At 50.8% G+C, this 27,659-nt stretch overlaps 1 protein-coding gene across 2 annotated transcripts in view; it reads right to left on the minus strand.

Moving 5' to 3' along the window:
- Positions 1 to 27,659, minus strand: part of Rasa3 (RAS p21 protein activator 3) — a 112,019-nt gene that overhangs the window by 28,081 nt on the left and 56,279 nt on the right. For both annotated transcript variants that reach the window (XM_028881248.2, XM_028881247.2), the window contains exons 3-6: positions 19,915 to 20,018; positions 12,397 to 12,491; positions 5,050 to 5,126; positions 305 to 385 (exon numbers count right to left, since the gene is read on the minus strand). In XM_028881248.2, the coding sequence (XP_028737081.1) occupies positions 305 to 385; positions 5,050 to 5,126; positions 12,397 to 12,491; positions 19,915 to 20,018 (357 nt within the window). The remainder of the gene's footprint in view (positions 1 to 304; positions 386 to 5,049; positions 5,127 to 12,396; positions 12,492 to 19,914; positions 20,019 to 27,659) is intronic.

Here is a 27,659-nt window from a genome sequence, read left to right on the forward strand (position 1 = left end):
TGCACAGTTGTTTACTACCTTTATTTATCTCTCAAGGATCGTCTGTCTCCACCTCCAGATGGCATGTAAAACAGGGACCTTTTCGGAGCCCAAAATACCCGGTACGAAGCTCACAAAGGCTTCCCGAGAAACAGACCTCGCCACCATGAATCCACACGACACATTCCGCTTCCAAGTGCACCACGCCCACCCCCCTGAAAAGAGGGCCAACCTCTTGCCTCCGGAGCTCCATCTGGCCATTCCCTGCACCCTCAACCCAGAACTGAAACCCAGGCAGGGGTAGGATGTCAGAAAGACAACTTGCCTGAAGGGTCCGGCCAACGTCACTGTGGCGTAAGGGTCGCACTGCCCGTTCACAATGGGGAGGCCTTGGCACTCAAAGATGCTGAGACAGAGAAGACAGAGGTCAGGGGAAGGACGTGGAGGTCACAGTAAACCAAACCAGTGCTTCCTAGACCAGGAGTTCTCCTCTTTCCTATGGCCTGGCAAGTTCTGGCAAGAATGTGGATTAGCAATTGCAAAGGATTGTGGAAGCAAAGTACAGAGCAGGTGGCCTTCACAAAGCTACCTCTTCTAGGGTATTGAGTCCTGTGACCACCAGTCATAGCCCCTCCACTGTACCTAGGTAACAGCTGAGTACCCTGGTGTCACCCCAGGGCCAGCACTGCCCTCCACTGCTCAGAAGCCTGCACTGGCAACCCCTCTGTGGGGTCCCCGCACCTCTCTTGCCTTCCTACAGTGCAAGCTGCTTCCCTGATCCCTGTCTACAGGCGGGGGATTGACAGCGATGCCCGTGGCTGTCCATATATTCTGACCGGCACCGTGACTCTCCTATACTGGCCTGCGAGCACCACGTCTCCACCACTTAGTCTTTCCGCTGACTGCACCTCTTGGGGTTCTGTTCTACTCTCCATTGACATGAGCTCTTCGGGCAGATGCTAGGCCTTGTGAAGTTTAGGTCAAATGTCCAGAATTTTCGCAGCTGGTTATTAAAGAACAAAGTAGCTGAGGTCAAGCTCTAGGCTGTGGTTATCACTCTTCTGATTCGGCCAGTTTCGTTCTCTGCCTTTTAGGGGAGGCGGCTCTTTCCTCGAGACGGTTCATAATCGATAAAGCTGTAGCCATCTTTCTGTCTGCGCTATGTGTTCTGGGCAATAACAAGGCTCTTCCCTGGGCTAGAGGGATACAAGTGGTTCTTAGACGCATGTAAACCGGGGGGTGGCAGGGGGGGGAGGCTTTTAATGGTCCTCGACACAGGGCTGAGGCTCTATCCAGGATCTGATACCCCATGCCACAGCTCCCTTCAGCCTGTGCTCTGCCATCAGCTGGGTGGAAACAGAGTCAGAGACTCCATGTTTTAAGATGTGTTTCTTTCCAGGGGGCTCAGAGCTGTCCCCTGAGCATGGCTTCTGAAGCAGTGAATGTATATACAGTGCATATATATGAATGTGTATATATATGAAAATATATACAATGGGTATATATGAATGTATATGTGTGAATATATACAGTGCGTACATATGAATGGTATATATGTGAATGTATATAATAGTGTGTACATGTGTATATATGTGAATGTATTAGTGTGTACACATTAATATATATACAATGGGTATATATGAATGTATATAGTGTGTGTATATGGATGTATATATGTGAATATATACAGTGCATACATATGAATATATATATGTGAATGTATATATAGTGCATACACATTAATATATACACAATGGGTATATATGAATGTATATAATGTATATATGGATGTGTGTATATACATATATATATATATATATAAATGTATATACAGTGCGTCTCATGTTCCTTTGTATAAGCCCGGTTCCTGAAACTCAATCAGTCAGAGGTAGCAGTCTCAACCCTGATCCCAACTCATGGCACAGCTACACACACCATGGGTCCCAGCGCCTCCGCCTACATCTTAAAAGGCTGAAGACACTTGTCTGGGAGGTGCTGCGTGAAGTACACTCCAAAGAGCTTAGGTCTGCTTGGAATGCCTGGGGCTGTTTCACCTGAGTAGTCGTGTGTGTGTGTGTGTGTGTGTGTGTGTGTGTGTGTGTGTGTGTGTAGGGGGGGGAGCCTTGTCTCTTTCTCCTCCTTGTCACCCATGGGTCTGTGAGACGGCTCCACCCTGCCAGGCTTTCTTTAACCCACCCTCTTGCTTTCCAAGACTCCTGCTAGGAGAAACGTGCCCTGTGGCATGGTCTGGCACCTCTGCCAGTCTGACCCAGCATCCTCCAGCTCTGTGCCCTTCTCCGCCTTCTGGGATATGCTTTTCCTCCGTTCTGAGGACTTGGCCCTTGGCTGCCCTCCTTCCTTCTCTCATTCACTCATCCATCAACAGGCCCACTGAACAGATGGCCTCTGAGCTCTGCCGTCTTCCAGGCTATTCTGAAGCAGCAGCGAGCACGGAGCAGTGGAAAGGTGGCCCTGCACAGCTCAGGCCTGCTTGTCTGGCACACCATGAAGACACAAGATGAGAGAACTGTAATGTGGCTTGTCCAGCCACTGCTCCACGGAGTTTTGTGGGATCCGCACAGGGAAGAGAACCGGATAATACAGAGACGTGTAGGTAGCAGCCAACCCTTCAGTGTGGTCGGGGTCTCTAGAGGAATGAGGCAGCTGCCATAGGGAGACACTGGACAGCTGCTGGCCCAGGAAGGCCACAGAGACCCACCTGGGTGGACAGTCTCAACCTAATGCAAACCTGTTTTATGAGATTCAGCTATTAATCAGCAAACAGCATTAGGCTCCACAGGCACAACCACATTTTGGACATGTGGGATGGAGAGACTTTCACAGCCTTGCCCCAATTGCAGCATCCAGGTATATCTGCGGAGTACTGCTGCATCCTCTCTCCAGCTCATGCAGACATCAGGAAAAGGCTACACTTTCCAGTTCAACCTGAGACTGCCCTACAATGGCCAGAGGAGCTGCAGACCAGGAAGAGATCTTCTACATGCAGGGCATGTCACTCGGAGTAAAAGCCAGCTGGCTTCCCATGCCCCTCACAGTGCAGGGCAATACAGTGCCTCAACTGTTTGAACTGTCCACCCTAAGAGTCTAATCACTAGGGTCTCATATTTTTTTTTTTTTTTTTTTTTTTTTGGTTTTTTCGAGACAGGGTTTCTTTGTGTAGCTTTGCGCCTTTCCTGGAGCTCACTTGGTAGCCCAGGCTGGCCTCGAACTCACAGAGATCCACCTGGCTCTGCCTCCCGAGTGCTGGGATTAAAGGCGTGCGCCACCAACGCCCGGCGGGGTCTCATATTTTTAAAGGTATATTTTATTTATATGTGTGCATGTGTGTCCGTGTGTGTCCATGCACATGTGTGTGGGCACCTGTGGAGACTAGAAGAAGGTATTGGATTCCACAGATCTGGAATTTGTGAGCTACCCAAGAGTGGGTGCTGGGAATGAAACCCTGGTCCTCTGCAAGAGCCGGAAATGCTCTTAATCACTGAGCCACCTCCCCAGCTCCAACACTGGGACCCTTGATTGAGATTCAGAAGCCAGGTTTATCTGACTTAGAATCAGGGATAGTCCCACACTGTGCACTGCACTCATCTGAATCCAAATTGACATGAATCAAGGTTCACAAACACAGTGCATGATCTCTGTGAAAGAGAAAGATAATAAAATATTCACCATGCCCCCACCACCACTGGTAAGCCATTCCTGAAGTTTGTGAATGGAAAATTTGAATCACAATAAGTTCCCAAATCTAGAGTTTAAAGAACAAGAACTGTAGCATTCTGTGTTTAATATTTAAGGCATTTGCTCTTCAACTGAACCCTCAAAATGGGCCTATGCTACACTGGTGTGGAGCTGTTGAGGTGTAGTTCTGCATACCAGTGAGCTACCTCATCAGGGAAATGCAGCATGTGGAGATGTCTCAGGAGGAACCATCCACACTAATTCCCGACCAAGGCTGACATTGAAAACTTGGCATTGGGTCCCTTGCTGCACTGAGAGCCGGGGCAGACAACATAGGGTGCTAACTTCCATCCCTTCCCATCTTTACTGGGCAGCTGAAGGTGATTGGGTTTGTCTAGTTGATGCTACAAGACCAGGCCCTGTTCCCCGGATTCCTTCCCAGGATCACACTTCTATATCCTTACCACAGACAGACTCTTTTCTCTTATCCAAGACCTCTTCACAGCTCCTGGAACCCAGGGACCACACTCTGGGTGCTGAGACGAAATCTTAGCCAATAGCTGATTTTCAGAGTCTCACCGGGGGCTGTTCTGTCTTATTAGGACACAGCACAAGGCCTTAACAGAAGCACGGCCAGATAGATCTCTGCTCTTTGTCAGTTACCTGGCCTCAAGTAGTTCCTTACAGTAGTCGAGACCAGGTGGGGATGTCCCTGATCACCAGAGCTCCCTTCTACTTATCCAACCATGTGGAAAACTCTCCAAGACACAGCTTGGGTCCCTTGGAGAGGGAGAGAGAGCCAACCGAGACCTGAAAGCCAGCAGGAGAGGGGTGATGTATGGAGCTACTCTGCACATGATCTAAGGAGAGGAAGCAAAGAAAATCCATCTAGCACATTGAGGGCCATGGTCTGAAGGGCAAAGTCTCAACTTGGTGTGCACTCCTAAGGCCGGGGTGGGGTCCACCTGAAACATGAATGCACAATGGAATGCATGGAACTACACTCTCCTGAAGACACAACATCCTGTGGATTACTATAAGGTCCCACCACCCTTCAGAGGGGCTGAGTGCTCGCTCGGCTGCAAAGTCCTGGGACTAACTTAACTTGGAGTGTGCCTCCTACGTCTGTATGTAGCCATGTGACCTCACTGTTGTCGGGCTACCTCCCTGCCTATCAACTCATACCCGTTTCTAGCTCTGGAAGGTAATGGCCCACTTCTTAGCTGAAGGATGGCATCGAACATGTCAGGCTCTCTCCAAGAGCTGCCTGTCAATCACACTGGGGGTGGGCATCAGCTCTGTCAGGGACAGGAGGGATGAAACGGGCAACCTCTGGGGAAACGAAGGAGGCACTTATCTCCTCGGGTGACTTACCGTGCCGCGAGTTTGTGGCACACCACACCGGTGTCTGTAATGACCTCACTCAGCCTCAGCTCCAGGTGGACCTTGCCCTGCAAGGCACAAGGACAGTGTCACAAATAGACAAGGTTGGTAGAAAATCTGTGGCCCTTCAAGTGGGTGGTACTTGTGCCACTACGTGCCTAACCTAGGCTCAGACACTAAGAGGGTGGTGCAGCCCACTGGTCTTATGCTGGCTCAAAGTTAATGGGTTCAAGAGTGTTAAAAAAAAAAAAAAAAAAGGACATTTGGACATGTGGCCCTGAGTGCTATGACAGGACATGTAGTAAGGCACAGTAAGTGTGACCCAAGAGTGTCACAATCTCCATGGGGAGGCCAGAGCATCCAAATCTTGTTCTTCATGAACAATGTTAATATTCATGGATGCTTCTAGAAGGGAAACAGGCAGCTGGCAACACAAATGTCCTGTTGTTTATCTCTACACACTATGAGAATTCAGAGGGAATGGCATCAGGAGAAAAAGACGTTACCCAGCAGGATCCACATGGGACGTGGGACCTCCCATGGGTTGGGTGCACACAATTGTTAAGCCAAGGTATCTGTCATTAGAGAAGGGGAAGCGAACCCAGGCAGTCTCCAAGGCTTCTTGTGACTGAAACCATTGGGCTACGGAGTCATCCAACAATGCCTAAGAGAGTCCAAAATTGTTAACTTTGTTTACAACAAAGATATCCTACCTTCCTATATCACTGTAAGCTAGACTTTGTCCTTATCAAGTGTACCTTTGTCAGGAGGCCCCCGGGAACTACTCAGTGATCTCATTCAGGTTTAACATCCTTTCAAACCTCACCCAAGTCCTCCATCCTATTGTAAAAAACCATCACCTGTGACCCTCCTTGAGGAACCTGCACCCACACCTGGGCGTTCCACTTTCTGTGGCTCTTTGAGATCACACCCATGCTTTCAAGTGTGTCGAGAGCACACCCATGCTCTCAAGTGTGTCCTCTGAGCACCTTTCTCCTAACCTTCATGCTTGAGCCTATATTCAAATATCTTCATTAAATCTCTGTTCTGTTTCACACTAGCAAGTTCTGAGCTCTCTTTTGTACTGAAGCCACAAATCCTGATTTGACTTGAATAAAGGTCTTTAGAAGTCTAGAGAAACCTTTGCCACCCCAAAATGCTGACATAATGTGTTCGGGTGGCTTTATTTATTGATTTTGTTGCCTTGGCACAAAGATAAACAAATCTTAGCAGAGAGAACCTTGATTGAGAAGATGCGCCCATAGATTGGCCTGTAGGCAAGCTTGTGGGGCATTTTCTCAGTCAGTGATTGACGTGGGAGGGCCCAACCCATTGTGGGTCATGTCTCCCCTGAGCAAGTGGTCCTTGGCTGTACAAGAAAACAGGCTGAGCAAGCCATGAGGAGCAAGGCAGTAAGCAGCACCCCTCCATTGCCTCTGCATCAGCTCCTGCCTCCAGGATCCTGCCCTGGGTGACGGACTGCAACCTGTGAGGTAGAATAAACATTTTCCTCCCCAAGTCGCTTTTAGCCATGGTGGTGTTTTGTCACCATAATAGGAACCCTAACTAAGACAGAAGGCCCAGGGAGGAGGGCGCCGGCTCCCCACCACTACCCCTGCTGTTTGGTGGAGGAAAATACCCAAACGATAAGAACTACAATATCAAAGGCTTTTTGCAGAGCCCTTTTTCATGACTGGTGGAGCTTGCCTGAAGCTACCACTGCCTGAAGCCTGAGTGGATGCTGACTCAGGCTAGAACAAGGGTGAGAACTGAGAAAGGGAAATAATGGCCATCCCAGGCACTTGAAGTCAGCCTTACCACCAACAGGCCATTTTTCGGGCCCCAGCTGTGAGCCGTTCAGATAGATGGAGCTCTGTTCATCTTTAGCCTCTGAAAGGCAGAAGCGCTGGGGTGAGGTGGATGACCCCACCGCCCACGGCTGATGGCAGCTGCCTTCCTGTTTCCTGTTTTTCCCACACACACTAGCAGCGCCCTGAGACTCAGCACAAACACTCCTCACAAGGGCGGCTCCCACCTCAATGAGCAGTGTGGCTTCCGTTTCTAGAGGTCTGGGAGAGGCTAGAAGGAGGTGAAACAGCAGGCCACACCGTGACCCCTCTGTACCGGGAGGCTGCTCTCGGCAAGCCTGTGGGCCAGAACCATTCTGATTCCATCCCTGTGCACGATGGGCGTTTCCTAAAGGGCGAGGTGTCAGGGTGGAGGCTGGGAGGTGCCTCTTGTGCTGTGGGCAGGTGGTACACAACAACACGTCAGCTCCACACCCGTGCTTCAGCCCCTCGGAGCCATACCCTCCGTTCCCAGGCCCCACAACTGGGTTCGGTGATTTTCTACGCCACAGGCCCAGGTGCCTTCCTTCTCTTTAAGAGCTACTGAAGACCAAGCAGGTGAGCTTGAATTCTCTGCTCTGTGGGCGACCCCCTTCCATGGTGCAGAAGGGAGTGTGCTGGAAGTCGCCCTCCAGTCGGACTTAAGATGACCGTCAAGAACGTTCATGAAAGGAGGCAGTGACAGGAAGTGACAGGTTGCAGGCTTCCACTGTATGAGGTCCTGAGGAGAGCCAATGGGAGTTCCTGGACCTTGTCACACAGCAGGGAACACCCTGTTGCGCTCACTGGGGACAAGGGAAGTACCTTTAGGGCCATTCATCAGATAATGCAGGGGGAAAACCACAGAGTTCACTCTTAGAACTCATGAGAACAAACTGGAAACCAGTCATGAAAAGGGACACTCCAAATGCCTAGAGACGACAACTTTTAAACACCGCAGGGGTAAAAAGAAGTCTCAAGAGGAATCCAAAAATATTTTTAAATAAATGAAACCAAAGAATGGCTTATCAGAATCTGTGAGAGCCACGGAAGCACTATGTTAGAGGGACGTTCTGAGTGCTAGCTGCACGTTCTGGAAAGGAAGAAGACCCGGAGCCAGTAACCTTACAGGAACAGAATTAACCCCCCGAAAGCAGAAATAACCAAACACCTGATTAGAAGTAAAAACACAAAAACAAAACCTGAAAGCAGGAAGTCAAAGCCCTGATTAGATTCTCTGAAGAGATGGTTGGAGAGATAGGTCTCTATTCAGGCTACCAAGACCAAAAGAGAAAGACAGATTCCCTCGACCACAATGAGGGTGTGCCCAACCTGAGCGTACGACGTAGGGTAGGCTGCCTGTGCGGCAAGCTGGCTGTGGCCCACTTACCATTGGGGTGTGAGTGTGAACTGGGTACTTTGGGAAACAATGACCAGCAACACTGGTCACCTGGGGGAACTGTCAAGGCTCCGGGAAGATGTGTGCAACTCAGATCTCTGCCTAGTTTCCCTATAAACATAAAACTCTAACACCATTTCAACTTCATTAATTCAAACAAAATAAAAGACTGGTGGTCCATTGATTTCTTCTCGGATGATACCACCCCCCCACACACACACCCACACACTAAGAGGTGCCTCAGGAAATAGAGAACACTCCTGACCAGTCCCCCTTGAGAAGGTAGCTCGTGATAGTGGACATTCCATGCTGAACTGTCCTAGCATCCTGAGAGGCCACTAGGCCAAGGCAGGGAGAAATGTGGAGCTGGCTCTAGGTGAGATTTGTGTAGCCAAGACAGATCGGGGCAAGTGAAAGAAAAAACAAAAACAAAAACAAAAAAAAAGTCAGGCCCGGGCCATGGAAGGAAGGAAGTCAGTACTTCTCCTAGCCTCCAGGCTCTCAAACCCTCAGAGACAAAAGTGGCCCTCGACCATGGACAACCACTGGCAACCTTTTAGATGATCTGACACACCAGAGACAAATCCCCAAACACTATGGGAGAGGTGGAATGCCCACCCCCTACTCTGGCCTTCAGAGTCAACCACCATCCCCAAGATGGCATTGGCCTTGGGCCAGTCATGAGTTACAACAGATCTATGTGAACATACCATGGGTCCTGACTACATCACGTGTCCGTACGCCCTTCAGAAACACAGATCTGGGGGCGGGCACAGTAGGGGAGGAGCCAGGAGAGAGGGACCAGTACCATCCCTCCCCAGGAGAGAGGGACCAGTACCATCCCTCCCCCTTGCCATTCAGAACTGGAGGAACGTGGACCTTGCAGGGTGCCCAGCCAGCGGGAGACCCTGCCCTCTGACGTGTCCCCGGGAAGAGGGCGGCAGGGGTGACTGATTCTATATAACAAAGTGACGTACAAAGGTTTTTGAAAAGCATCCGTGGAGGAAGGAGGCAAGATACTCAGGCGCCTTTTTCTCCACTTCGGTGACACACGGTCTCTCACGCGGGCCCAGTTCCCGCTGTCATAATGCATGGTTCTTTCCGGTGGCTTACAAAACAGGTGGATCCGAGAACCCAAATGCCACTCTCTGCCCTTCTAGAAACTGTAAATGTGACATTTCAAAACAAGCCGCAGCTGTGGCGTAAAAGATGGCAATTACGACTTAAAGGTCAGGCTGAGGGGAGGAGCCGTCTCCCTGTCTCAGCCTCTCTGAGAACGAAAGTCAAGCATTTCACACACTAGAGAGGTCTGCTTATTCCTCAGCCCAGCCACAGCAGTTTAGTCTTTTTTTTTCACTTTTTTCTTTGAGAATTATTTATTTATATTTTCTTTTTTGGGGGGGTGTTTCGCCTGCGTGTATGCTCATGCACCATGTACGTGCAGTGCCTGCAGAACCCAGAAGAGGGCGTTGGATCTCCTGCAACTGGAGTTACAGATGGCTGTGAGCTGCCGAGTGGATGCTGGGTCCTCTGGAAGAACAGTCCATGCATTTAACTGTAGATCCATCTTTCCAGCCCTTTCATTTGTGGAACTGTTCCCAGGCCCCAAGAGACCAGAGGGCCAGAGTCAAGACTGTCTGTCTTCACTGACGTAAGAGCCAGGCTACAGAGGGAGAAATCCTGCCCCGATGGTACTATAGTCACTTTCTGGCACAAAGTAGAAAATTCCCCTCCAGACATGAGGTTGGCACATGCATCTACGTTTATAGCTTTGTGGTTCTGAAGCTTGACTATATATAGTAGCTGTTATACAAACGTGTACACAGGATAAAGCTGCAAAGAAATCTAATAACCCAGTAATAGCCTCATCTCCCGTGCTGTCCCTAGGTTAACAGATATGTAAAATGTGGTCCAGCCGCCCAGCCTTAGGAAGGCAGGGAATTCTGACATACAACACTCATGGACCTGGGAGTTAACACTCGGTGAAATGAGACAGTCACAGAAAGAAAGAGACAGTCTTCAAGGTTTTACTCACCTGAGGTCTAAGCAAACTCAATGTCCCCACCCCCCTCCCCACTCCTGGCCCAGCAGAGTAGTGGATTCTGGGTCTGGGAACCTGTGTTTCATGGTTTGAACAGAGTTCTGGAGATGGAGAGAGGCATGGCATAAACTCAAATGCCCTCGATGATACTGAACTATACTTAGAAATGGATGAAGTGGCAGGTCTTATGAGACCTGCATTTCACCACACTAAAAAACTGATCAGAGCGTGCATGCATGTGTGCTCGTGTGTGCTCGTGTGTGTGTGTGTGTGTGTGTGTGTGTGTGTGTGTGTGTGTGTGTGTGTGTTTAAATGTATATATTGGTGAGATCACACAAGATAAGTGCACAGTCATGTGACCTGTACCAGCCACACCAGGAGAAGCAGCCATGGGGTCCTCACAAACAGTATCCCATCTTTAGAAAGAGAAAAGATAACACATGTACTCTCTGGCCACATCCCTTGTGGACTCCTTTGTAAAAAAGATAACACATAAACTTTCTGGCCATGTTCCCTGTGGACTCCTGTTTGCAGCTTCCTGTGAATCTGCAGCCATTTGAAAATTAAATACCTAATGAAAAAACCAGAACTAGGAAATGTCACACTTGTCAGTGAAGTCCAACTCGAGGGAAACGGTGCCCAGAAAGGGATTTCTGCAGCTCTTTGAAGGTGCTGAGCTGGCCTTGGCCTTGGGAATCTCTTGGGAACAGGCCCGACACTTCCAGCAATGCCGAGTGCCCTCTGGAGAAGCTTTCCCAGCCAGGGAGGGAAGTGGGGGGGGGTGCCGCCTTGAGAAAGCCTCAGCTTTCCCACTCTTGCTTGACCAGCAGCTACTGCACTGTTTATCTCTCACAGTGGGCTCCCGGGAGGCGGGGTCAAAGAACAGGGAAATCAGATGTGCCCCCCCCATGGGTGGGGCTTCCACAGGTCCATCTGCAGCTTGGCCATGGGATTCTTCTATTCGGTGCCTCGATGTCTCTCTCCTGCTGGTCTCACGGCCAACTCTGCACTTGACCTTTGACCTTGGCAAGGAACCCTTGCCCTGTACATAGAGATGCCAGGCTGGGGAGGAGAACCCTTGAGGATGTGGGGCACGCAGCCTAGCCTGGCCTGTAGTGCTAGGACACAAGGGACACAGGACTCAGAGCTTCCCTGGTTAACTGTTGGTGAATTCCTTCTGCTGAATGGCAGCCCAGGTCTTTACAATGTGTCTGTTTCATGGATCCCCATCCCCCCCCCCCCCCCCCCGACAGTATAAGAACAGTAGTTATCGCCATATCCTCCACAGTGCACACAGTATTGCAAGACGACATGCAAGTCGCCTTAGCCTACAAAAACCCCGCTTTACGGATGAGGAACTGAGGCTTGACAGAGACCAGCCATCGGGGGTCATGGTCCTCCTGAACATGGGAGCTAAGTTCTGACGGAGGACCCAGCTCCCAGTCATGGCACAGCCACAGCAGGGCGCCTGCAAACTGGAGGATCATCGTAGCTGATCTTTATCTAGGGCCAGGGCTTAGGGCAGCCCCACAGTCATGTACGGGCTTGTGCCCTGGGTAAGTGACCCTGCTGCATCCCCCTCCCAGGCCAGTCCAAGGGTGGCTGCGCTAAGGAGGGAGGGCCAAGCTACCAGGCTTTCTGCTGCTCATCAAGGGCCAGGCACGCCAGGCCTCCTTACTAAGTGCCCATGATCTCTCTCTGTCCTAGAGAGCTGGGTGCTCGGCCCCAGAGGGCAAACCATGCAGGCAGGCCGTGCGGAGGCTACTGGGGTGGTGGGAACCTGGACGGCGGCGGCTGGTACCTGTGGCTCAGCTGCTCTCGCCCAGAATAGCAGCAGCACAGAGAGCCCTGCCCAAGTTTACTACATGCACTTTGCCTCCCCGGCCCCGCCTCCCTTCCCACCTTCTGTATTTTTAAAGCTGCTTCCATCTGCCTGACAAAAAAACGTGCCAATAACCCGAGCAACAAATACAGCTCGCAAGCCTGCAGAGCTTGATCAGAGGTGAAAACACACAGAGAGGGCGGGCAGGCGGGCCCTCCTCCCTCCTCAGGCCACGCGGGCAAAGCCTCACCTGCACCTCTGAGTCAGCGTCCACATGCTGTAGCTGGAACCACGTGTCCCTGTTGTGGTAGCTCTGCAAGTCTTCCTTCTGGATGGCCACCTTGCCTGGAGCACAAAAAGACAGTCAAGGCCGTGGATGGGGGAGGGCCGTGGAAACACGGAAGGGTTCAGGGAGGCTGGGTCCCCGACTCCCTAACAAGGCTAAGATCTGGCGAGTCCGCACTTCAGAAGGACACACTTCACGCCGGCTTTGGTCGAGGCTGCAGGTCTGCCTGTTCGTGTTAACAGCCCCTCCCGCAAGCTAAATGGCACAAGAGCCAGATTTTACAAATAAAGACTCTCCCAGCTTGCCTTTTATCTAAGCCACTACAGCAGGCGGGCTTATGAGAAAAAAGGGGTCAGCCTGCTGTTCCCTAGTGGCGCCAGGCTCCCACGCAGCAGATCTGACTGTCCTGGCACCTTCCTGCTGCCTTCCCATCCATCACGTGCAGTCAGGAGTAAAATGCTCTTTGCAGGTTTGTGATACATTAGCAGGAGGTGTGTGTCTACTAAGAGAAGCCGCAGAAGGGGACACAAACGTGCATCTTTAATTTACACGTCCTGTGGTGTGTGTGTGTGCGCGTGTGGAGTGTGACGTGGTCCTGCACATGTGTCCGAAGAACAGTGGTTGCCACAAGGGCACAACCTGTCCGTAGGTCCTTCCTCCCTTCCCACCACCATCTGCTGGGTATTCCTTGACTTTTTTCCACTGTAGGGTCCTGAGGCCTCTGACCACTGAAGGCAGCCACTTGGTGGCTTTTACAAAACAGACCTTTGCCCACAATCGGAGCTGATTTTTTTTTTTTCATTTTTTTCTTTTGGTCTCTTGTGAGTAAGCCCACATGAAACAAACAATTTCATGAGGTTGAGCTCAAGTCCGTGAAAAAGGGTAATGAAATCCTCGGGCTCGGTGCTCAGCTCTCCAGACAGAGGGCTAATCTCAGAAGTTTTTAACAGCTACGTCCTCACACCTCTGTGCCTTCACTGACTGACACTGGCCGAAGGAGCACTGGTTCATGCATGATACTCCTCCCGAGTCCTACACTTCAGACACCACCACCAGCGTTTATTTTTAGAAGTACCTCATTCAATTTTTACATATGTGGTCTGATGCACAGAACAAGATTCAAGACATTCAGGAGGCTGACAGGGTGAAGGCACCTCTCTCCCGGGGTCCCTCTCCCACAAGGGAGTGCCTGTCAACAGCTTCTTAGCTGTGAAAAGGATTAGATAGCCCCAAAGCAGGCAGTGGGAAGGTGACACAGGCCTTATGCTTGGCCCATCCACAAGGCGTCATCTCCATCTCATCATCTGCTCATCTGTGCTGTGACGCAGTCAAGGACTTGTCAGAAGTAGTGTGGACGCTTCTTGAACCTTCCCAGACCCAGAACCACCACACCCTCCAGCCTCGTTACTTAGAAGTTCTCACTTCAAGCATTTTTTTTTTTTTTTAAATAAAACCCCAGATGAACCAGAACACCTGGCACCCACGCTGCTGAGCCAGGCTCTGTAGGCAGTGTGGCAGCTTAGGAAAACCAGTGAGTTCAGTTCATGATACACACCGGCTCGTGGCCCAAGCTTCATAAACAGCAGATCCAACCTCAAGGCCCTCTCCCTCTCCAAGATGAAGCGACTCGTGTGTGTGTTTGGTGTATTTTCTCTCACCGTGGATTTCTCCAGTGGGACTATTTTGTGAGGCATACACTTACGTTGTTATATGAGGCAAACATTTATGGAACTTTAGTAACACAGCTAGACTTTCAATGATAATATTTCATATTTTCTGGTATGCCTGGCCCGTGCCTCTGTGAGGTAGTTGGGGAGTGTTTCTTCACGCTTGGTCTGTTACTCTCTTCTCTAGGAGCTTCTATTGAAATTGACCTCACTTTGTGCTTTTAGAGCACACACAACCACGTCCCTCAGGCCCCTCTTGATAAGAGAAACCTGTAACCTGGAGGCCGCCATTCCTCATGGCCTGAAACCGAGAGGCCACCAGGTCAGTCGCTGGGGGTGGCGAGAGCCAACAGAAGGGTCACCAAGTGTCTGAGGTCCTGACAACACCTCTAATACCTCAGTGTAACCAAGAGCCTAAGCCAGCGACACTAGATCCTGAAAAGACCTCAGAGATAAACCAAAAACAAACACCAGCTCCTAAAAGGCCCTCAGTGCCTGAGAAAGCACCCCCAAACCTGAGAGAAGCATCAGATCCTGGGAAGACCCTCAGCATCTCTGAGAGATCCTTAAACATTCAAGAGAACACCTCCCTAGTGAAGGGACTGGAGCCTGGCAGTGGCCAGCCAGGGCCTGCTGGCGGGAACTGGCTCCTAGGGCATTAGCATTCTACACTCAGAAGGGCAAGCTCCGCTTCTTGTCCGGACTGAGGGCCTGGAGCCCTGTGCCAGGTGGAAACCACGAGTAAGGAAGGAATCGGTCTAATCGGGACAGTCACCACACAATCGAGGTAGTTCTCCCAGGAAACAAACACAGGTGAGACCCGGTCAATGGTGCTGTAAGCAAAAGAGGACCTATCATGGCGGACCTTCCCAGGCTGTGCCTGAGTGCCACGGTCCAGGGGAGCCCGGGCCGACACAGATTCCAACCAGAAGCAAACTTCCAGCAGGCCCGGGCCCAATCCTCTCAGGAGACTACAGGGAAGGACATGGTCCCGAGAATGGTGAACTCCGTAGCTAAGGACTGACGTAGCTAAGGACTGACGCGCTTGGAACGGCAGATGGCTCCCCAGTGAGGGACCTGACGGGGACAGGTTTGCACACACGACGCCTGCCCACCTACGGGAAAACCACCTGCCCTGCTTTCTCCCCTGGGAAACACCTGGATTAACAAATTTCACTCGTTCTTCGAAGCCATGACCCAATTTTTCCTTGGCATGTTTGGGATGCACGTGGCTTGTTTGGAGCTGAGGAACATTCATGGTCTTGCCTCTCTCCAGGAGAGAGACTGCCGGCTGTGGCAGAGTTGGGGGTCTCCTGCCCTTGGCGAATGGAAGCCTCAGCTAGCTCTGGTATATGAAACAGGCAAAGAAGAGAAGCCCGCCTGCTACCCTGCTACCACCTTCCACGAGGTCCCATTAGTCCTATCAACAAGTAGAACAGTCGGGGATATAGCACAGCTGTACAACGATTGCCCAACACACACGAGGCCCCAGATTCCAACTCCAACATCACATAAACCATGAAGACGCACAGCAGTGCATAGTCATCTCGGTGCTCAGGGGGGCGGAGGTAGAAGGACTGGAAATTCAAGCTCATTGGCTACATATCGAGTTTGAGGTTGTGCTAAGTGAGACCTTGGTTAGGGAGGAGGAGGAGGAGAAGGAAGAGGAGGAGCAGGAGGAGGAAGAGGAGGATGAAGAAGAAGAAGAACAACAACAACAACAACAACAAACACCAAAACCCACAGGCACACAAATGTGCTACACAGATAGCACTCTGGGAGCTCAGGGTTCCTAGGGGTCATGGTTGAGCTGGCCTGTGCGGGAGAGGAAAGTAGACGGGAAGCCGACAGCAGAGACCAGGAAACACTCACTACATGGACACACAGAGTGTGTGTAGGAGGAGGGAGGAGGGATGGAGAGCACAGTCCTCATGAGGGGTGCCCAGGAAGGGGAGGTGGAGCCTAGACACCCACAGAGCTTGCAAGAACAAGGTCAAAACAGTCTGAAAACTGGGACCTGTGGTGGTATTGTGTTCACCAAAATATTGTGTACTCTAATAAAAATATCTGGGGTCAGAGAACAGACAGCCACTAGATACAAAGGCTAGAAAATGGTGGCACTCACACCTTCAATCCTAGCATTCCAGAGATAGAAATCCCTCTGGATCTCTGTGAGTTCAAGGCCACACTGGAAATAGCCAAGCATGGTGACATGCCTTTAATCCCAGAAAGCCAGCCTTTAATCCCAGGGAGTGGTGGTAGAAAACAAAAAGATATATAAGGCGTGAGGACCAGAAACTAGAAGATTTGGCTGGTTAAGCATGTGGCTGGTTAAGCTTCAGGCTTTTGAGCAGCAATTCAGCTGAAAGCCATTGGGATGAGGACTCAGAAGCCTCCAGTCTGAGGAGACAAGACCAGGTGAGGATCCGGTGAGGTGAGATAGCTGTGGCTTGTCCTGTCTCTCTGATCTACTAGCATGGACCCCAATAACTCGGCTCGGGTTTGATTTTATTAATAAGAACTTTTAAGATTCCTGCTACAGGGACCCTATAGTGTGTCCCCAACAGTTCACATCTATTTTCTCTTTCTAATAATGCAATGCTGGTGATGAAAACACCCAGATTCTCCAGCTGATTTTGAAAGTGAAAATCTGGTCCCACCGTCGCCTCAGCTCCCCATCCCCGCAGCAGCTTAGGCAGTCCTGGGCACTCCTAATAGCGGCCAACTAGTGGCTTGCACCCGGAAGCCCATTTACGGTTGCCACCAGGCAGACACACAAAGCTTCGAGAATCACAGCCCCTTCAGAGAGAGACTTCTCGGGACTCAGGTCTTTTGGTGTCAGGCTCCCCCACACAGACTTGTCTCGAGGCTTGAGACATAAGGTGAGTACAGATAGGAGCTATTGCAGATCCTAGTACATGCAACCAACTTCACTCATTTTCTTTACCCCATGCCACATCCATGAATATTGTTAGCTAGGGATAAATAAAAAAATAAAAATCAGGTGTCCAAACTATGTCATGCTAACATGCACAAGCAGCCAGTCACTGGCAGGGACAGGCTGGAAAGTAGGGTACTGAGTTCTGGGGTGGCCCTCAATTGGTGCCATCCAACAGTCACAGTGACCGTCTAATTGCCGTGAGAATTTGCAGATCAACATGCTTCCCCTAGCCCTGAAGGAAGATACAGGAGGCCACACACACCAAGAGGACACTGAGACATTCCACTCCAAGAAAATTAAGAGACGCATGATGGGAAGTGAAGGGTGTATGCAGGAATCACAACTGTGCAAAATAATCCCCACGCATAAGAAAAGCCTGGAAGGAAAGACTCCTTGAGGGCTGGTGACATCTAGGACCGTGAGCACCAAAGTCACCAACCTGGTTGTTAATGAGCATCCAAGAGACGTCTGCAAAATGATTAAATGTACTAATGAGCGACACAAGTGTACGAAACAGCTAAGGTGTGCAATGCTGGAAAAGCACCATCGGTACAATTGGTCCCTCGCTTTCCCACTTTCTTTACATGATTACGACAAGGAAGTGTCCCTGTGTGCACACGTGTATTCATGTTTATGCGCTCCTTCAGCACACTGGCCGTATGCCAAGTGTGCACCGAAGGCATGACTACGATAAACAAATTCCTGTCTGCAGACATCGTACGGACAATGGAATACGGACAAACACACAGGCAGGAAACCCGGAGAGCAGATGTGGAGAGGCTCGGAGACAGGGGGATGGGCAGGGCCGGGACTAAAGGTGAGTCACCAGAGAAGCAGTATGAAGAGCAAGTGAGAGGGAGAGAGAGTTGGGGGGTAGGTGTGAGGAGAGAGTTGAGGGCTCTGTGAGGAGTGAGAGTGAGCTGCCTGTGAGCAGTGTAAGGCCAGGTCCGAAGAGCAAGCTGAGGGCTGGTGGGAGGGGCAAAGTGAGGGTCACGTGAGGGGTGAGGTGAGGTCGGTGTGAGGGTCACGCAAGGGGCGAGGTGAAGGGGGTGAGAAAAACCAGTAAAAGGGTGTGTGGTGGTTTGAATGAGAACAGCCCCAATAGGTGCATATGTTTGAATACTTGGCTGGGCGGTGGTGGTACACGCCTATAATCCCAGCACTCGGGAGGCAGAGGCAGGCGGATCTCTGTGAGTTCAAGCCCAGCCTGGGCTACAGAGCGAGATCCAGGACAGGCACCAAAGCTACACAGAGAAACCCTGTCTTGAAAAAAAAAAAACAAAAAAGAAAACCTGGTCCCCAGTTAGCAGAACTGTTTGAGAAGGATTAGGAGGTGTGGCCTTGCTGGAGGAGGTGTGTCACTGGGAGGAGGGCTCTGAGGTTCCAAAAGCCCACGCCCGCTCAGTCTCAGTCATCGTCCATTCCCCACACCCCTGCCTCACTCCCCACCCCTGCCCCACCCCCCCACCCCTGCCACATCTGCAACTTCTGGATCTGATCTAAGCTCCCAGCTGTACTGCTCCAGCGCCCGCCCACCATCACGCTCCCTACCATGATGATAACGGACCAGCCCTCGGGAACCGTGAGCAAGTCCAGTCCCCAATTAAATTCTTTCTTTGACAAGAGTTGCCTTGGTTGTGGCGTTTCCTCACAGCAGCAGAACAGTCGCTAAGACAGGGTGTGAAGAAGAGAGGGTGTAAGGGTGAGGATGAGAAGAGTGTGAGGTCGGAGGTAAGATGGGCTTAAGGATCAGGTAGAACGGGGCTGGGATGAGGAGCAAGACAAGGTGGGCATGCCGGGAGGTCAGGTGGGGCATTGGGGTGAGAACAGGTGGAAGGGGAGGTTTGGGGGTCGGGTAAGGGGGGTCTGGTCATGACGGTTGAAGGTGGGTGAAGGGGTGAAGTGTGACGGGGTACGAGCAGTGAGTGTGAAGCTGGGAGAGAGAGAAGGAAGAGTGAGGTCAGATGTGGGGGATGAAGTAAGCTTCTGCTCCTCTTCCAGGTCACGGCCCCCCCCCCCCCGTTTCATTGACAGGCACCCACCCAGGCTTAGATTAGGGTCCTCTTGGTTTCAGCAGTGTTCACCGCTGCATTCCTGTGACTTCTTCATCTCAACTAACGTGGGGAGCCTCAGACAACAGAGAGAGCCACTTCCTACCTGGGACAGCGTAGTTCGGGTAGGCGTGGCCTCCTCTGCCCACTTGCGGTGGGTAAACCCGGGTACTACCCTATCACCGTTCTCTTGGATTCAAGGGAGTACCAAAATAGGAACCACCCTTTGGCCTGCCCATCACCTGGACTCATCACATGACTATTGTCTGGGAGAGCATCAGGATTGCTGCCTTCCTGAAGCCCCGAGGAAACTGGGGCTCAGAGACACAGGGGTTAACGTGGACTTCACACACGTGTGCCTGACTGGCCCCGAACCCTCTCCCTGGCCCTTTCTTATCCCTACCACTATGCTGGGGTTAGGGATGAGGGAAGCCTAGAGACAGTGAAGAAGGAAGGTTCACAGCCATACTTCCCTAGGGTATCTGGGAAGGAGCTCTTGAAATCTGTCTAGGGACACTTGGGGACATGCTAGCCTTAGGAAGGCCCTGATCAGTGTGTTCCAGATGTGAGGTTCCAGCGGCAAGCTCTTCTGTACATTGTCAGGCCGCAAGACAGGACAATGCAAGAGGCCAGGCCACACAGGCAAGCCTCCAAGTCACTCCCATCAGGAGTGACTCAGTGCCGCACGGTCCTCTTCAGGAAGGCTTCGGATTAAATGCTGATCTCCCCGCAGTCATAAGGGCAGCAGGTGCTTAGGCGAGACCTGCCACTTCTACCAGGATGAGATTTGTAAGAGGAAGACAACACCCACTTCAGTACCTACCTATGATGGAATCCCTTCGGAAAACGTCTCTATCGAAAATGTAAAAGGAGAGATGCCGGAAACTCCGAGGGATTTCACAGTAAAAGTCTTCTCCGTAAAAGGGGCTAGACAAACAGACAGAATGCACGTGGTTAGAATGCAAGTGGACGATGAGTCCTCACAAAGATTGACATGTCCAGGGGATGGTCTTGAAAAAGTCAGAGAGCTCGATGGGAGCGGGGGTGGGGGGTGGGGGGGTGGGTGTCATTAATGAAGCCATCTCCAGTACATTTACAGGCTGTTACAGAGCTCTGATGGGAACTGAGAGGAGGGGGCAGCCTTCTTGGATGCATCAAAAGGAAAAACACGCTGAAGTTTCGGATCCGCTCCTTTCCCGCAGAGACCTGTCTGCCCTTGCTTCTTGGGAGGGGAGGACCCAGCCCCATGGCTGACTCCCACTCTCCTCATGGCTCATTGGCCCCCTCGTGAGTCATCCCGCAGCTGCAGCAGCCCTGCAAATGGAAAGTTAAAATAAACCCAAGTTCTAATTAAAGGGGCAGAGAGCCAGAGGGCTTTGTCACTAAACAAACTTCCCATTGTTCTGGGCTAGGAAAAACTGGCTCATGACACCACGAAGACACCACCGGACCTGGCGAAACTGCGAAGGAAACCCGATGACTTCAGTGCAGATATGTGGCCCGGACTTAAAATTAGATGTGATTCCAATTCCATGCATGGCCATGGCTGAGGTCCAAGCCAGGAAGGGTGACTGTGGAAGGGGGAACCAAGGCAGGGTGTCACCGTCAGGGACAGCAGCAGGACAGCACACGAGGGAAGGGCCATTGGCATCCACGTGCGGAGACCTGCTCATCACCACCACCGACAAAATGAGCTCAGATCACACACGGACCTAACGGCTAAACCCACAAGCTTCTCAGGAGTGCATGGGAACAGAGCTGTGACCTGGAGTTAGGTCAGATGTGACATCATAAGCACGACTGCTTAAAAAAAAATAGTTAAGTCAGACTAACAGACGTAAACCATTAAGGTGTTTGTGCTGGGGACTGGAAGGAGGGCTCAGTGTTTTAAAGCACTTGGTGTTCTTCCAGAGGACCTGAGTTCGGCCTTCATATCCACATTGGGCAGCTCACAACAGCCTATAATTCCAGCTCCAGAGTATCTAACACCCCTTTGTGGCGTCTCTGGGTATCTGCACACATGACATGTGTCATACACACACACACACACACACACACACACACACACACACACACACACACACACACAAAATAAGTCTTTATGATTTAAAATATGTCATTGAGAGCACAGACAGGAGAAACTAGGGAACTAGGGAAGAAAATATCTGTAATTCAGTTATCTGACAAAGGGTCTGTGTCCACAATAAGAACACTTACACCACACTCAAGCCAAATGGCCAAGGAACATGAAAAATGCCAACTATCATTAGCTGCTGTGATCTGAATGTGCAACGTCTCCCCCAAAGGTCCTGTGTTCGAACACTTGATCCCCACTATGGGAGGTTCTGGGGCCCTTCGGGGATATTGCCTCGCTAGCAAAAGTGGCCACCTGAGCTCTCTGCTTCCTGATGGGCCAGATGTCAAATGGCAGCTGCTTCTAGCAGGTGCATTGCCATAGTAACCAGACATTGATCACGGGGAAATACAAATTAAAGCAGGAGACGCAGGTGAGCCTTTCACCCTGGCCTCTGGGTGGGACGGCAATACTTAGTGTCCCCCCCCCCCCCCGCTGGGGTCAGAGAAGGAGCCCAACACCTTCCTTCTCAGGCCAGGGCTGCAGACTGACAGCGCCATCCGTAAGTAGCATTGTTTAGTATAAGTTGTCAGAAATGGGGCGAAGTCTAGGTAAGAAACTACCTCTTTGCAATGAAAGCAAAATCTTCGAAGGGAAAACGGAGATGCTGAAGTTGTTTCGAACATTTCGGGTACAGAGAAGTAGTGACTTAAAGACAACAGGGAACATCACTTTATCTTTCATAGAAGCGGGATGCCCAAGGACTTCCACCCAGAATCCCTTAGGTTAACGGCGTTTTCTTAAGGAAATTGCACTTAGCCTCTGCATTCACGTGAGCCTTTGATTCTCCGGTATGTGTGCCAGACACACATCCAACAACAGAGCAAGGCCTCGTGTAAACCTCCATCCCCAGCCTCCCTGCACTGGGCACTGATCTCTCAGGTCTATTATCCTCTCTGGAACCGAGAACCTTAAAAACACTGCGTTTTCTACATGAAAATTCTTGAAGCCCTGGGAGACAGAACCTTCCCGTCAGAAGTCCATGTCCATACATGGGTGCAGAAGCGTAAATAATCCTGTGTGTGTACCTCTGGGTGTGGTATGTGTACACATGCCCATAGATGCAGGTGTGAGTGTGCGTGTTTGTGGGCACAGATGCGTGCAGATGTGTATGGGTACCTGTGGATATGTATGCATGTGTACCTTCACGTATGTATCTATGTTACTTGTACACTGGGTGCAGCTGTGTGTGCCCCATACACGTATGTCAGCCCCTAAAGTGCACGTGTGGGTCACAGGCATGTGTAAAAGCACAGACAATGCGTGTCTCCCCATAATGCACTGCCTTTGAAGTGTGGAATGAAACCTGTCCACCTCCACATGAAGCCACAGATGCTGGAAAACGATGAGATTTTTACAAACAAGACACCTCTTGATTCCTGTCTGTGAACGTTCCAAGAAGATGTGTCATGGTGGAAACGGCCCATGCTCCACAGGCTTTGGTCCAAGAACAAGAAAAACTATCATCAACCCTAAAATTCAAAGAAGGGAGCACAGAACAAGCCCAGACAGGCACTTTGTCATCCACCAGAAACCTCAACGGCCACAAGCACTGCTAAATGGCTCCATTTAACAGTCAATAGTAAAACACTCAGATTTTTTTTTAAGTATGAAATAGTTTCTCTGCATATCCCTGTGTCAACACTCAGAGGGATCGATGCTGAAAGGACTATTTGGGTTGAGACACTTGGATATCCAACCTTGAAATCACCTGGCATTCCTGTCCCTTCTGGGTAGCCTCTGAGGAGGACCTTTGAGAACCAGGCTCTGGGGAGGACCTCTGAGAAGCAGGCTCTGGGGAGGACAGGACCTCTGAGAATCAGGCTCTGGGGAGGGCCTCTGAGAACCAGGCTCTGGGGAGGGCCTCTGAGAACCAGGCTCTGGGGAGGGCCTCTGAGAACCAGGCTCTGGGAAGGACCTCTGGGAGCCAGGCTCTGGGGAGGACCTCTGAGAACCAGGCTCTGGGAAGGACCTCTGGGAGCCAGGCTCTGGGGAGGACCTCTGAGAACCAGGCTCTGGGGAGGACTCTGAGAACCAGGCTCAGGGAAGGACCTCTGAGAACTAGGATCTGGGGAGGACCTCTGGGAACCAGGCTCTGGGGAGGACCTCTTGCCACATCTAGGGTCCCATTGTGACCCACGTACAGAGAGGCCCAGATGATGTGCCACTTAGCTTTATGTCATGATATGTCACTACAATAACAAGTACCTGAGCTGGCCAGGTATTTTGGCTCAGAGTTTTGTAGATTCCAGCCCATGATTATTTGGCCGGTTGTCCTGGGGCTATGTGAGAGACACCGTGGCAGGAACATGTGATGGAGCAAAAGTCTACCACATGTCAGGAAAGCAAGGGGGAAAACAGAAGGGGCCGAGATCTTACTGTTCACACTGGGCATGCCTCCAGTGAGCTAAGGACATTCCAGCAGGCCTAGTAGAGCAGACAAGTGACCTTTTGTCTCATCTTTTTGTAAATTTTTTCTAGTAGTTTCAATCACCTTAAATGTTTTTTCTTCTCTTATTTCATGTTTTTTTTGGTTTTATTTTGCATGGGATTTTGTTTATTTATTTGTTTGTTTGTTTGTTTTGGGACAGTGTCTCACCATATAGCCCAGGTTGTCCTAGGGCTCACTATGTAGCCCAGGCTAGACTTAAACTCACAGAGATTCTCCTGCCTCAGTTACTGAGTGTTAGGATTATGGGTGGGTGTTACTATGTTTGCTATTCTCTAATCCCATATAACTCTTAAATTTAAATTTTACTGGTGAACTTGTGAGTCTCCTCAAAACTCCGGAAATTCAGGTGGGACGCTAGCAGATGAGGGGGTGGTCTTACTAAATGAGGAGCTAGTGTGTGCAGGCTGAATTCCTACGAACTGGCTGAGCTGGTAAAGGGGGGAAAGAGAGAGTGAACAACGAAGGTAACCCCTTTCCTGAGGAGCATGGCGCCCTCAGAGAATGAAGAACTATCATTTCTGCTGGGCCTGGAGAGAGGGCTGCTTCCCAAGCAGACGATCCACGGAGCTTTGAGGTCTGACCACTGCTGAAGAGAAGAGGCCGTGGAGGCTGGCCTGGCCGAGCTGGTGTTAGTTTCCATGGGAGGCGAGGGTTCCATAGAGAGGCAGATCCCACATCCCCGACTACAGTTCAGTAGGCTTTCTTTTTTTAAAGACAGTGTGGGTGGGTTTTTTTTTTTTTAACATTTACTTATTGCATGTGTATGTGTGTACATGTCCCGTGGTAAGCATGTGGACATCGGGGGGCATCTTGGAGTCAGTATTCTTCTTCTACCATGTAGGGTCCAGGAATCAAACTTAGGTCAGCAGGGTTGATGGTCAGCACCTTTACCCTCTCCCTAACCCATAATTCATTCAGGTTTTTTAGACCCCTGGTTTCCTTGTGAAAAAATAATAAGGGGAACCCAAACCCGCAAGTCTTCCCACTCTCTGGCACCCCGGCTGGCGGCTGTGGTCTCAGCCCAATGAGAACCCAGCAGGATTAGCATCCTCGAGCACAGAGGCTTGCAGGGCACTGGGGACCCCAATCTGCGGCCACACGAGCACCTTCAAACCACAAGCAAATGCTGTAGACCTGTGAGTTCCTCAAGCCCAAATGAAGGCAGGAAGTGGGGTCAGCTAGGTAAGTTGTACTGGGCCATTCCCTGGGGTGTGCATGGACCAGCAATGCTACCTGACCTACAGCAGAGTCCACAGAGTCCCCAGCTCATGCCCGGCCACTGGGGCAGGGTGATGAGGTAGATGAGACTCCAGGGCTGGTGGGTCAGCTCTTAGAAACAAAGTGTCCACAGCGATATCTAGCTGCAGAGCTGCTGTGAGCGTGACTGAGATGACCCAGGCCCTTGCCCAAGTCTAATCCTGAGCACCGTTATGAACCAGCCTTGCAATTCACATGCCTGCTGGGAAATTAAATGAGGGGATGCAGATAATTGCCCACCTCACTTAACACTCCTGCCTGGCAGTCTAGTCACAAACCGGACCCCCAGGCATGATCCTGGGCAACAAGCAGCTTGAGCTTCCCCAAAAACTCTGGGTGGAGTGTCCCTGGAACTCCACATACTGGAGTCTTGTCCCTACAATGAGGTATTAAGAGGGTGGGAATGTAATCTAACTACGGTGTTTAGAAGTGGGGCCCTTTGCAAGTGATCAGGAGTAGATAAAGTAAGCTGGGTACATCGACGTCTTCCTGTAATCCCTGCTGCTTGGGAGGCCAAAGGATTATCAGTGCCAGGCCAGGGATGAAGGAACACAGATAAGGCCATGATTGAGCCCTGGCTCAGGCAACGGCTCACACACATGCACTTACACATATACCATGTACCTGCCTGTCCCATGCTGCTGCTGCTGCTGCTGCTGCTGCTGCTGCTGCTGTTGCCTGGACACCCTACCATCCAGACAGAAGCCACCCGGATTGAACCAACCAAACTACCCTCTTCGCTTTACAGTCCGCCCCGGATGTTTCAGAGAGTCTATAAAAAACAACTAACACGATGCTGCCCCTTAGAATTAAGTTCCTGCTCACTCAACAGCTGCATGTATGTAATCTGGGGCCACCAGACCCAGCGGAGCATGTAGAAGCAATGGGCACACACAGAGGAGCCCACTGACTTGTCCCTTTGGACCAGCACCTGAGAAAATCTCAGGCTGATGTGTGTGTGGGGTGGGAAATGGGGGCTCCCTTGGGCTATTAGCGGGATGAACTTTGCTCTAGACACTGGTGCCACACCACAGCCCTGTCTCTGCTCCAGAGACAGACAGAAGGAATGAATACCCACTTATCGGCTATAAATCCTCCAGCACACCGCTTGTCACAGACAGTGGCCCCAGATTCCCTGGTGTTTGCTGAAGGTGGGTGTGAGATCGGCAGCAGCGCTCTCCTTCGCCAGCGTGGGATGTCACTGAGAAAAACACAGAAGCCTCTGCATGTAGCACTCCACAGTCACCAGCCACCGGAGAGCTGGCCCAGCTGGCCCAGCTCTGGCTGAGAGGCAGGTCACAGCGTGGTAGCAGGGACCCCAGGCTGAAATAGAGGAGAGACTGGAGCAAGACCGGACCAGGTGCCGGCCTCGTGTCTCACAGCTCAGCAAGCCCTCCCTTCAAAGTCAGCAAATATCCAGGAAAGTGCTATTTGGGGGGACAAATTAATTCACAACGCAGGTCATGTGCAAATTTGTAGAACTGCCCATGTGTCCCTCCGTTATACTCCCAATTTGTGGGCTTTTGGAAACCGGAGACATCCACGACAAAGAATGTTTCCTTACATTTAAACTAACATTAAGATATTAAGGAATATCTTTTTAAATGAGAAATAAAATTAAATTACAGATAAAATAAAAAAAATAAAAATCTATTATAGCTACATTGTTTAAAACATTTACTTTCATGGCCTGGTTTATCGTGATAGTGCATGCCTTTACTCTGACCACTCAGGAGGCAGAGGCAGGTGAATCTCTATGAGTTTGAGGCTAGCCTGGTCTATATAGAGAGTTCCAGGTCAGCCAGGGCAACACAGTGAGACCCTGTCTCAAAAACAAACAAAAAACCAGCACACTAAGACAGCAGAGGTGGCGCACACCTTTAATCCCAGCACTTGGCAGGCAAAGGCAGGTGGATCTCTGAGTTCGAAGCCAGCCTGGTCTACAGAGTGAGATCCAGGACAGCCAGGACTACACAGAGAAACCCTGTCTCAAAAAAACAAAAACAACAAAAGCAAAAACAAACACCACCACCACCAAAAAAACACACTAAGACAGCTACGACCACAAACTACATTCAAGGTGCGGCCCTGGGAACAGAAATGCTAGCACCAGCTCTGGCGGGGAGATGGTCATGTGCTCGGTGCCAGGAGAAAGATCTGGAAGTCCTCACTGTCACCCACAGCTGCCAGGTGACCCATAGCTCCACTCCTAGGTATACATACACCTGAGAGAAATGAAATCTCAGCAGATCAGAACTTACAAATGTTCCCAACACATCATCAAAAAAAAAAAAAAAAAAAAAAAAAAAAAGGGAAAACCAGGCGCCGTGACGCAACACCTTTGATCCCCGCACTCAGGAGGCAGAAGCAGGCGGATCTGAGTTTGAGGCCAGCCTGGGCTACAGCCAGGGCTGCACAGAGAAACCCTGTCTGAAAAAGAACAACGAGGAAGGAGCAGCTCCATCAGCAGACGGTGTGGCGCGCAGCCCATGTGTGTGACAACACAGATGAACTGAGACACTGGGTGAAGATGAGCCCCACACAGAGCGCCACCGCTAGGAGACGCCTCGGGTGCCAGGCACGGGGGACAGGGTGGCAGCTACAGGAACCACGCTCCTTCTGGAAAAGTGAAATGTTCTGAAAACGACGGTGCTGATGGTTACACAGGCCTGTCAAGTTACCAACAGCCACGGAGCTGAGATTTTAAATGGCTGAATTACAGGAT

Source organism: Peromyscus leucopus, chromosome 17 (assembly GCF_004664715.2).
Source record: "Peromyscus leucopus breed LL Stock chromosome 17, UCI_PerLeu_2.1, whole genome shotgun sequence".
In the NCBI taxonomy this organism is placed as follows: Eukaryota; Metazoa; Chordata; class Mammalia; order Rodentia; family Cricetidae; genus Peromyscus; species Peromyscus leucopus.